The 12,769-nt window shown below is 42.3% G+C and overlaps 1 protein-coding gene across 1 annotated transcript in view; it reads left to right on the top strand.

Moving 5' to 3' along the window:
* Positions 1–12,627, top strand: part of MTFP1 (mitochondrial fission process 1) — a 36,130-nt gene extending 23,503 nt beyond the window's left edge. The window contains exons 3-4 of the mRNA XM_088458838.1: positions 8,218–8,450; positions 12,308–12,627. Coding sequence (XP_088314964.1) covers positions 8,218–8,450; positions 12,308–12,392 — 318 coding nt within the window. The 3' untranslated portion in view covers positions 12,393–12,627. The remainder of the gene's footprint in view (positions 1–8,217; positions 8,451–12,307) is intronic.
* The last annotated feature ends 142 nt before the right edge of the window (positions 12,628–12,769 follow it).

The raw sequence follows: 12,769 nt of genomic DNA, 5'->3' as shown, positions 1-12,769 counted from the left end.
CGTCATTTTCGCCTATTTCAATTATCCCCGTATTCAATTTCAAAGACTTTTTGCAGGTTTGAAAAGTCTTTGAAAAAAAAACGGGGATAACTTTTCACCACTGAAATAGGTGGCGAAAAAAAGTGCAGAATTGGGGTTTAGGGGTGCAGGCTTGAAAAAAATAGCCTGCACCCCTGGGAATGTAATTTTAAAAATAAACTGTCAAAAAAAAGTTTTTTAAAAAAAAATCGGGACCCCCCAAAAAATTAACTTTACTTTTGGGGTAAAAAAAAAAATTAGGGAACACACTTCTAAAATAGTCAAATTAAATTCAGAGGGGTCTCCAAATATGCAGCAGGTGTTTTCTTCATTACGGGAGTAGCAGCAGGTGCATTTTTGCTAAATTTAAAAAAAAATAATTTTAGGGACTTAAAAATATGCTTACCCCCATTTTCATGTATCCCAAATTTGATAGGAATAGTTATTTTTACAAAAAAAAAATCTAAGTGCTGTTCTTCACCCCTTCTTCATAGCTGCAAATATGCACCTGCCGCGGCTATTAGAAACCCTGACTTCATTCAGCAGGTAAAATTGTGGGTACCCATAGTGATCCCCCATGTCTAGACACCTTTAGGGGGGTCCCTGGAATATTTCCCTGAAAATTCCTGTTTAATTGGCGAGACCTTTCCGCTGGCTCCCGTTCTAGTTGATTTCTAATTGAATACGGGGATAAAGCGGGCACGCGCCCGATACTTTATCCCCGGAAAACCTGCAACGTGGAGCGAAAAGTCCAGCGCAGACTTTTCGCTCCAAATTGAATACCCCTATAAATAGTAAAACTTTTACTACTTATATAGCAGGGGTGAACAGCCTTTTCTAGTCTGTGGGCCGCATTAGGAGATCACACCCTTTGATGGGGCCACAATAAAACTTTACTTGCTTAAACATTTAAAATACATACAATTTACTAGTGGAAAAGAGCCCTTGCAGTATTGTTAAAACATCCCTATGGAGACAGAGATGTGTGCACTGCCGCAAAGCAGGATGCACCACCACTTTTCCCCCTGTAGCATCACATTTCCTCAACTGTGCAGCAACACCAACACAACCCCATTTCAACACATCCTCCTGTACTGCTGCTGTACCCTTTCCATTTAGCTCCAAATTCTCTTAGGCTCAGTAGTGGTGCCCTCAAACCGGTGCTAACTTGAGGCTCTAAGAGCATAGCGCTCTCCATGGCATTTGATTTATGAAATTTTTTTTTTTTTTTGCTTCAGACATGTAACTAAATGTGGGTTTGTGTGCTTTGCACTCAAATGTTTGCTTTAAAGTCCCAGTCTTGCTCTGAAGAGGATAACAAAAATAAATTATACGAAATATCTAAAACAAAACAAAAATCAGACGTACTGTTTGTAGGCTATTAAATAAAGGAGCATGCACACTAGACGATATGCTCCCTGAGCGATATTATAATAGTATAGTGCAGTGGTTCCCAAACTGCCGTGGCACCCTGGGGTGCCTCGGGACACTTGCAGGAGTGCCTCAGGTTGGTGGTCCAGCACCAAATCAAATTATTTATGGTCAAAGTATTGTAAATATGTGGACAAACAGAAGCACAAACCTGTCCACCACCACATAACTGAACCTGATAATGACCGGTAACACAATTTACTTCACTTTGCTACATTTTCTTCTACATTGCTCAATAAACTTTTGGCCTAGGTGTGCCGTGAAAACAATGCTGATACTCTAGGGCGCCGTGATTAAAAAAAGTTTGGGAACCACTGGTCTAGTGTGTCCCTGGCAGGGTGTGCTCAATGTCGTTCATGACATTGAGCACACCCGCTGAACGATATCATTAACGATATCGTTCAGCGCCGGGCTCTCTCCCCCATTCCCCAACATGCAGCAACCTGACAATATCGTCAGGTTGGCCTGCATGATTGCCAGATGAACGATAAAGACGAACGACCTGTGGGAACGCGCATCGTTGGTCGTTCGTCGTTATCGTTCATCGTTTAGGTGAAAAAATGGCTGATAAAGTGAACGATATCGTTATCATTCAGTCATCCGCTTTAATCGCCCTGTGTGTACGCACCATGCCTCTCAGGAATTTCTTTACTTTTGATTTTAATACAAAAAATGCTAAATTTATTGTCTGAACATTTTGGATTATTCCATATTGTAGTGTAACTATCATAACTTTAATGTTCAATGCTACTAGCCCAGATAAGTATATATTCAAATATATACTTACGTGGGCTAGTAGCTGTGGCTTAGTTTGTCTGTCGGAGTTAACCTAGAGCAGTGAGCACGAAAACATTTAGGGGGGTATCCAATTAGCCCCGAACATAGTTCAGGTGCTAATGAATCCCCCGGGGCTATCCAATTAGCCCTGAAGTCTGCCTGATACCAGCACTTATCAGGGCTTTTTTTTCGGGTCCCGAGAAATAATCCACGATAAGTGCCGTTTTTTCACCCCTGAAATGGCGAAAACACATAGGTCCGCGAGCTTATCGCGGATACTATGCGTTTTTGGGAGATATATCTTATTATTTTGTTCGAAATAATAGGATAGGGTGAAAAAAAACATTGGCGAAAAATCCTGTTTTTTGTCATCGCAGGGAACAATGTTCGGGGCTAATTGGATACCACTCTTAGTGGTGATATCACAATATAATTATTACATTATTGAGATTGAGCTCTGTGGTCACTTCTCTGCAAAGACAGATGCATGGCAGCTAATTGTATTGGCCGCCAGGCTGCCTGTCACAAGCATGTCTTTATTGAGTCCTGCCCGTTAAGTAATCTTACACCTCTCCCCAGTCCTGGATGCAGAACTAAAATGGTAAAGGATACTCTTTATGAAAAAGAGAAAAACAACCACCACCAGGGTGGCGGTCTTATCTGGGGCTACCACCAGGGGGCAGGCTATAGGTTGTGCATGGCTGTTATAAAGCCTTCAAATTAATGTTCCTCCACCGTGGGCAGCTTTTTAAGCAATAGAATTTTCTATGCCTGAATTATTCATAAAAGCCAGGAATAATGTTAAATGGTGGTGTCATTTTGTTTCAAAATAGAATGTATCATTTATTAATAAGGAATCATAAAACCGCAGTGCTGGACAGAGCAAGAACTTACACGGATAACAGATAAAACTGAGAAATAGAACAAAGACCTACAAAGGTTTAGGGAAAATGTAGACATGAGATAGAGGGCCCTGCGTGTGACAACTTATTAGAGGGAAAAGGTAATAATGAAACTATAGAAGCTAAAGTCAGGATGAGAGCCAGTAGTAACAAGTGGGTTTTGAGAACATTTGAAAAGATTAAAGTTGGGGGAGACTCTAGTTAATGGGATACTCAATGAGGACTAAAAAGATCACATAGTGTAGTTGTAAACCAATATATGGTAAGAAAATATCACATTTTATTAAATACAAAATGACTAAGCAATAAAAATGAGATAAACACCGAAATAGACAATTACATTCACATACAGTACAAGAGCAGATACAGAAAAATAAAAAAGGGAGCCACCATAATCGAATGTGTGTTGGGGCAGGTGGCTGAGTGGCCAAGTCATGCACCCACTTTTACCATATTAACATATAAAAATAAAGGAGGAGCTATGCTGCCGCGAATAGGCGGCGCAAAACTCTAGAGCAGGCGTGGCCAACCTGTGGCTCTCCAGCTGTTGTGAAACTACAAGTCCCAGCATGCCCTGCTACAGTTTTGCTATTAGAGAATGTTAAAACTGTTGCAAGGCATGCTGGGACTTGTAGTTTTACACCAGCTGGAGAGCCAAGGTTGGCCAGGCCTGCTCTAGAGGTATTGGAGCTTGGTGGCCCATTGCATTGCTCGGTTAAAAAGTGTGATAATCCGATACAGAAAACCTTTACCATACTGTCCTGCTGCAAATATGTAGTGCAGCCTACTTTACAAAGGTGCTCATAGCCAAAAAAGATGGTGTATTAAGGGTCCCATTTATCATTGTATAATTGCGGCCATATCCCCAAAAACACCTGTTTTCTGGGGTTAACCGCAAATATGAAGTTTTGCCCAGATGTATGAAGGAGTGGCCGCAGCAGATATCTCCTAAATCTGATGCGATCCCTCCATTCCCGCTGGCAACCACATCCAACATAGGCTTTTATGGGGGATGCGATGTCACCAAATTTACCAACATCCGGATGCGATGTATTCCGGATATTCGCCCCACAGCTAACGCCATCAGAAGATGGCGTTAGCCACTGTAGCCTATGGGCTACACTTTGCTTAATTAGCTGGGAGAGGGTTCCTCCCAAGGCGGCTGTGCATGACTGTGCATACGCAGTCGCCCTGGCAGCTCTCCAGGCACATTGCAGGGACGGGCTCCTTTTGGAGCCCGTGTCCATGTGGGTGCCGAATGATACATTCTGATGACATGTAACTGCCTGTGTCTGCGATCCCGTACGCACAAAACATGGCTCCGGCATTTCCGTACAGGCTGCCATTCTGCACGATCATAGAGTTACTTGGGAGACAGAGTATCAAAGGATCTGCATATGCGGTGGCCGGTGGGCGTCTCAATACAAATCTGCGACATTAGCATATTTTCACATTTCTGCATACAACTCTGATTCAGGCTCACAGTCTGTAATTAGAGTAAACGGCAGAGGTACCCTCCTTCAAAAGTTCAATAAAGGGAGTAATAACACTGATATCCTACATAATCAGTCTGCACAATAGCATTCCTGGATAGCGGGTGAAAAGCGTGAATAGTTATCCAATAGGCTCAGAATAAGGGTAATGACTGTGCATTAATATGCTTACCCACAGAACCTGCACCTCTAAGCTCCAGTACATTGGTTGATTAGATTGACAGCAGTAAGACCTCTACTCTGAGGATATGTTGCTATGGCTGGCTGGGCTGTCGATAGTATATGTCCATTAACTAGGCTCTCTGCTTGCAGCTGGATGACTGCTTGTTGGAAATACAGCTCCAGGAGGTAAATTTACTAAGAATCGAGTTTGGTCGAGATGACAATCTCGGGTGAGTTTAGGCATGTTTTTCAGCTCGCAAATTTACTAAAGGCAAACTCTGGTCAAATTTGGGTGAGTTTGAAAACTCAAATCTTCTCAACATAGGGCAAACTCACAAGTATTTTTCATGAAAAAGATGCTGTTTGCAAATTTTCTAAGATTCGAGATTTCAATCTCGGGCGAGATTACAGCAAACTCGCAGAGTAATTGAAGTTTCAAACACTCACCCTCCTAAGTTGCGAGTTTGCCAGATACATACACAGATCAGTGTGATTTGTGTATGTTTCGACATGTGTAGTTAATGTATAGTGTTTTTATGAAAATAAAAATGACGGCCCCCCCTCCCAAAAAAGCCATAACCAGCCCTGGACTGGTCAGCCAGTCCAGGTTCCAAAAATTACGGGGAACAAAACGAGTAGGGTTCCCGCCATTGTTTAGGAACCAGCATCTGGCTGCAGGGCCAGTGCTTGTTTTAAATATAGGGGGAGAAAAATTGCGTAGGGGTCCCCCTATTTTTAAAACCAGCACCTGACCCAAACCAACCGGGGTGTAATGGCACAGCCAGGAGACCCTATTACCGGGTCTCCATGACTAAAGCATTCTCACCCCAAGCCAGGGAGGTGGGGACCCCCCTCTCCCGAAACCGCAGACTTGGTCTGAAGCCCAGGGCTCTTCCCTACACCGCTGGGCTGTGGGCATGGGGGTAATAAAGTGTAAAATAGTATTAAACTATTGTATTTTACAGTGGAACTACAGGTGCCAGCATGCCTGCCCAATTACCGGGTCTCCATGGCCAAAGCAAAGCATTCTCACCCCAAGCCGGTCAGACCAAGCGAGGGCTCTCAGGGGAGGTGGGAACCCCCCGCAAAAGGGGTTCCCCCCGCGCCCGAAACACCAGGCTTCGTCTGAAGGCCGGGGCTCTTCCCCGCACCCCTGGGCTGTGGGTTCGGGGGTAATAAAGTGTAAAATAGTATTAAACTGTTGTATTTTACAGTGGAGCTGCAGATGCCAGCAGGCCTGCCCTTTGGCACTTGTGGAACTACAAGTGTCAGCGGGCAGCTGCCACCCGTACCCACACTGTAAAATAAAGTAAAAAAAAAAAAAAAGACAGAACACACACACTGTATATAGTAGAGCTTTATTACATACCTACCTCACTCACACATACATACATACATACTTATCTACTGCCAGATGTTCACGTCAACTTGTTTTGACAGTGCCCACATGGGCTGGTCAGGAGCCGGAGCCAGTCAGCTGTCGCTGATTGGCTACCGATTCCTGACAGTTCACACTGATCAGTCAGGAGCGGGTAGCGGTGTATGTGGTCACACACATACACCACTAATGTAAGTAAATGGTTCAGGTGCGGTGTGCGCCCCCCTCCCCTTATATTTAAAACAGCACTGGCCCTGGTTCCTAAATTAGGGGGGAACCCTACTCATTTTGTTTGCAGTCATTTTTGGAACCGGGGCTGGTTATGCTTTTGGAGGAGGGGGACCCTACGTCATTTAAAATAAATTAACCCTTCTTTTACAGGTATAAGACACGAGCAGCCTTCACGTATCTCACTGATATGTGCAGGGTGCTAGCACGGGATAGTTTTTGCAGAGAGAAAACACTGCAATCTTGGGTGAGTAATCTCATCTAAACTTGCAACTTGGGAGATATCTCGATCTGCATCACCATTGAAAAACTCACTTTCAGCTGAACTCACTTCTTAGTAAATTTGCGAGATGAAAAACGGGAAAATCACCTGAGATTCAGCGATGCAAATCAAGATTTAAAGAAAAAACACAACTGGACCAAACTCGAATCTTATGCTGGGCATACACTATACAATTATCTACAACAGTGTTGGCTAACCTTGACACTCCAGCTGTTATGGAACTACATAACCCAGCATGCACTGCTACAGTTTTGCTATTAGGGCATGCTAAAACTGTGGCAGGGCATGCTGGGATATATAGTTCCACAACAGCTGGAGTGTCAAGGTTAGCCAACACTGATCTACAAGATATCTGTCCAATGTGGCTGGTTGGAATGAAAATCTGGTAATGTATGGGAGCAAAGGACAATCTACCATTTGCTCACAAACACTGGAAAACAGACAAAAATTGACATTCAGACAAATTGGTTAAATTAAACAAATTTAACCAATTTGAACAATTGTTTTTGTCCATTTACCAGTGTTTAAAACCATATGATCGATTGTCATTTGCTCCCATACATTACCAGATTTTCATTCCAACCAGCCAGATTAGACAGATAATTGCATAGTGTATGCCCAGCATTAGTAAATTTACCCCTAATAGTATGCCTCAGTCAGCAGATACTCTGACACTAAAGCTGCCTTTGAGAGTAGTTTGTCCGTGATTATCGGAAGTCCTTGAGCACTGATGATTGGATGGTACAGGTGTAAGACTTGTTGGGCACCATACATCAATCAAGGGGACATGAAGTTGGAGCAAAAAGTGTCCCTTGAGCATTTATCTGCCATTTAGGGGGACTGATTCATCAGAGGTGGTTATAGAACAGGAAGTGAGGCACCAGGAGAAAGTATCTTGGGACAGCTGAATGAAGGTAAGGTGTTGCTGACAAAATCGCCTTCCAATACATAGAGTGCTTTGAGACAAAAGTAGTCCACCTTTTACCAATCCCTCACCCCAAGTAGTAAAACGCCATCCCCCTATTCCCAAAACCTGTGGAAGATCCTCTAGAAGCAGGAAAACTTTCACATGGGTAGAAAATGTTCTTACATATGAATTGTGTTGACAATTTAGCAAGTAATACTTCACTTGCCACTGGGAAGCCATGGCTCTAGTGTAATACGCTAAAGCTGCCAGTTTACTTAAAAAGAAGCCTTAGGCAATGACAGATAACCACACCTTACCATGTTCCAAAAGCTGTACATACAAATGTATGCAGAGTTGTCTCAAGCAGAACAACCTCTGGCACCGGAACCATCATTCAAAGTCCATTGTGGGTCATATTTAATACTTCTTTGGCAGTTATTTTTATTACAGCTAGCAACACTTTACAGAATCAAGTGTTTCCAATAGTATGTTCTCCTCCCATCAACATTGATCAAGAGGAATGTCAGGTCTTCAGGGTCCCTATTTCCATTAAAATAAAATAGAGTACAAAGGCTAACACAATGCCCTAGTTTAAAAAATAAAAAGCAGGCATTATTTGCAGTGACTTTTTTTTCTAGGCTAACCAAGATGGTCCAGGACGAAGAACAGATATCACTGTAGCAGTAGTAGATACCTTTGTCTGGCAAGCTCTTGCCTCTGTGGCTATTCCTGGATTTACCATCAACAGACTATGCGCAGCTTCACTTTACATGATGGGACGTGTTACTCGCTGGCCTCTCCCAGTGCGGAAGTGGGCTACTACTGCAATAGGACTCTCTGCTATTCCTGTAATTATAACACCAATAGACAGGTGAGTGATATATATATTTTTTAATTATATAAATGGTGTGTAAATATGCTTGTTGAATCTAAAAGTGTGATCCCAAGCCTGATTCCTGGTTGAACAAACATACATATGATTATTTAATTTTTTTTTTGGGGGGGAGGGGAATACATTTTAATTTGTTACTTTTGTGGCACTACACAGCCAGCAGGTCTTGCCACTGTTTTGCCATTAGGCACAGCTGAAACCATGGCAGAGCATGGTGTGAAGTGCCTGACATTGCCTAATAATCCATAACTTGCTCCCATGGTTGAATATGCTAAACTTGTGCCGTGAGATGGGAGAGGAATGTAAACCTACCCCCTCAGAGAATAAGACAGCGTACACAGTTAAAAAAAACCAAAAAACTTTGCAACTACATTTTGCAGCATATGACAGACTGACTTTCTGAAGAAAGGTGGTTGTTGGGATTAGTGTTCAGTGTGCAATACTGCGTACACACTGGACGATTTGTTGTTCAGATTCACCTAAATACGACAAATTGTCCAAGATGTCGTCTAGTGTACCCAGCTTTAGCACACAGGGATGTTTGGCACCAACTCTGCAATGCTCCTCCCAGAGACTGGCTTGGGCTCACTGCTTGAAGACACACATCCACTAGACTATTAAATTGAATAACGATATCATTGGATAATAGTTTGTGTGTATTAAAAAAAAAAATCTGCAAAGTTTAAAACAACCAGTGATGCGCGCTCTCGCTGGTCGTTTAGACATCTATCATACAACCTGACAGTAGAGTCAGGTTCAACATGTTTAGATGATTGATGTGCCTTCACTGAACGACTGCTCGTTCAGTGTAGGTACATCAGACAAATGACTGCACGATTACAATGTCATAATCATGCAGTCTTTTGCTTGTCGTCTAGTGGATGTGTGCCTTTAGGCCTGCATCCAGCAGGCCATGTAGTATTGGATAGGGCCTGTATATTTGCTGCATCATATATTTACACAGATTTAAGGGGGGGTATCCACTTAGCGATTTAACCAAGCGATTGCATGATAACGTAGTTATCGTGCAATCACTTGCAAATCACGCATGTTTTGGTCGGAAGCGACCAGCGATGCGCGTGCCCGCTTCCAACATCGCCCGTACAGGCTGTTCAACCTGACAATCTCGTCAGGTTCGGCATGTGCGGGGATGAGTGATGTGCCTGGACTGAACTTTCAGTCTAGGCATATCACTAGATGTGCTCTCGTTGGCATGACAGCAATGTCATAATCGTGCTCTCGTTTGTATATCTATAAGTGGATACCTGCCTTTAAGCTGGCCACACACTAGAAAAACTAACATCCAACTAGTTGATTGGTTGGAATAAAAATCTGGTAAGGTATGAAAGCAAATGACAACCAGCAATTTGCTCCCAAATGCCAGAAAATTGACAAAAACTGTTTGAACAAATTGTTTAGATCAAACATTTAACATACTTGTCTGACAACTATTTTCATCTGTTTTCTGGCATTTTGGAGCAAATTGCTGATCAGTTACTCCCATACGTTACCAGAGTTTAATTCCAACCAGCCTACTAGTTGGATGGTTGTATGAAAGTTGGTCTAGTGTGTGGCCAGCTTTACTCCATAAGCCTGCACATGTAACAGGGCTGAACAATGACAGATTTGATTAAAAAAAAAAAAAAAGTGTTGTGATATCACTGCATCAGGGACTTCTGCATAGGTTTTCCAAGAGAAAATATCACTTTGTGATACTCATTTTATTTTTATATATAGTTGGGGCATAATTATACAAGGCAATTATTGCCAACAGCTGTGGGGTATAATGTTAAAAGATCATATGCAACAGGGGTGGGGAATAATCCTTTATATTGCCAGTACATCAGCAATCAATTGTGTACAAAAATCTGCAATGTATGGGCTTCACAGATCTCAACCAGAAAGTGACTGGAATTGGTAAATCAGATTGGGGCTGTAGATAGCTAGTGTATGAACATGATCAGCAGACAGTTACTAGTAAAATTATGGGCCTTTCAAGATTGCAGCAAAAACAGATCTGCCAATCGATCTGCAAATCACTGAAAAAGATCTGTAATGTGTGGGTGCAGATTGCTAGATTGGGAAATCCTAAAGTCAGGCAATAAATCTTCAAATTGTTCAATTGCGGTTTTCAGATTGCTGATGTATGGGGGCCTTTAGTGTGGCAAGATGGGAGTTAATGTTTATTTATAAAACCAAACATTACTGACCTCAAACAAGTGTCCCCAATCCCTTACGTATCCCCTTACCAACTGAGGAACATTAACATAATCGTTCCTCATCCTGCAGGTACCCACACTGAACGATGTTGTTCAGTGGAGGCACCTTCCCTCATCCCAGAGCATGCCCAATCTGTCATTATCAGCAGATTGACCGGCATGTTAGGAGATAGATAGCGGGAATGCACATCACTGGTCATTTGACAGATTCATGAGCATTTGAACAATATCATTGTTCAAATGCTCATTTTAAATCAGCAAGTGGATACACAGCTTTGAGCCCTTAAACTAAACATTGTGCTCATTATTCAACATAATTGTTGTAATAGTAGTGGCACTCATTTTTTGGCTTGTAATCAGGAATGTTTGGTGATCAGAAACATTTCCTACCCTTGGAGTAGCTGCATGGTCAATTCTCTGGTGCTTTCAGAAAGTCTGCCTTTCCTATGATTGTCTAGGACAAAGACCTGTTTCTCTACTTAAAGTATAGTTATTATGACACGTTATTCCTGGGGACAAAGTGTGCTTCAGGAGAATTGATCATTTGTTTATACCAAGCAGTCCATCTGTCAGGTTGACTGTAGCTCAACTTTGTACTTCTGGACCAATGCTTGAGGTGGGTGTACAGATCTGTTCTCCAAATGGCAATTACTTCTGCCTATAGAGTTGCAGTTACAGGCACTATGTGACAAAACGGTTTCCAAATATCTTCAATGATCATAAAGCCAAGAACTAAACTATCTCATGCTAAAAAGGTTGTATCCCTTTCATAGCATGCAGTAGATGGTAAAAATTTCTCATTTCCCACAGCTGGTAAAGGATGAGAACATGCATTTGCTTGGCTACAGCCCATTGTAAGGGTTTCCATGGAGTAATATATAGAATTTTTAATTAAAAATAAGCACACCATGAATTCTAATAACCAATAATTTTTGGTTCAACATTAACTGCCCCACTGTATATACAATGGGTTGGATACAGGATTCCAGCATCTCAACAGGGTTAGGATACCCACAGCTTAGCTTCCCCCTAGTGCCCTCCCCGTAACTTACCATGCACCAGCATGGTAGTGTATAGATCCTTCAGTAGATTTATCAGGAAGTGATGGCGGCAGTTACATGCCCATAAGTGCCACCAGAAGAACAAATTTGTCCCCTCACAGCTTGCTTTGCTCGCCACAGGTTTATATTCCCCCCTGTATGTCCACATGGATAGTAACTAATGCAGTCAGGGTACATCTGAGGGAGGATCAGCAGGGATTTAAACTACTGTACATCCCACTTACAATGAATGGCCTTAAGAGCAACCATGGAGTATTACATGTAATTGCAATGTGAAGTCATGCAGCTTGCTCTGCTCACCATGGTACAAATGCAGTACAGACGCCTGCAATAGGTCTTAACACACTGTACACCAAGGTCTGTGTGCAGAGTCATCTGACCAGGCTTCTTTCACCATCCCTGATGTTAATGCTTCTGTACCAAGTTGTTATACTTAGGGCCAGATTAGGATGTGGGCATTACAGTAAGACTGTACAGCTTCCTTGAAGAGGAATCATTTAACACATTTGCATTGTTTAAACCAGTTTACCATACTTTTGTCTACATCTCCCACTAGATCTGTGGACATATTACTAGACTCAAGTCTTCGCAAACTCTATGGCACAAAGGCTGAAAAACCAGAGGAGTCTGAAACAAGATGAGTCCCTACTGGATGTATTCTGTTTGAGAACAGTTCTACCCAAGGACTGGATCAGAACATTATCTGAACGGAAGAGGTTTTTAAAAGTACACCTGCATGATCCCAGTCCCTAGGCTACTGGAGAGCTGGTGCAACAGAACATTAAAGCAAAGACTTTTCAATGATTGAACACTTGCAAGGAGTTTAATGTGGAGCTTAATAAAAGTGGGTTTGTAATAGCTTCTAGGACATTAAAATAGTGTCATGGATTCTATATTATTCCACTGTAAATGTTAGTTGTAGTGATTAGAGGTTAGAGTTACACATTGACCTCTGGCTTCATTTCTCTGTAAACTTTGGTTCCCTCCTCACTTTCTATACCTACTGCCCTATACAGAT

The sequence above is a fragment of the Taudactylus pleione genome, unplaced genomic scaffold (genome assembly GCF_031769625.1).
Source record: "Taudactylus pleione unplaced genomic scaffold, aTauple2 ptg000857l, whole genome shotgun sequence".
Classification (NCBI taxonomy): domain Eukaryota; kingdom Metazoa; phylum Chordata; class Amphibia; order Anura; family Myobatrachidae; genus Taudactylus; species Taudactylus pleione.
This window is presented reverse-complemented; position numbering and strand designations above follow the sequence as displayed.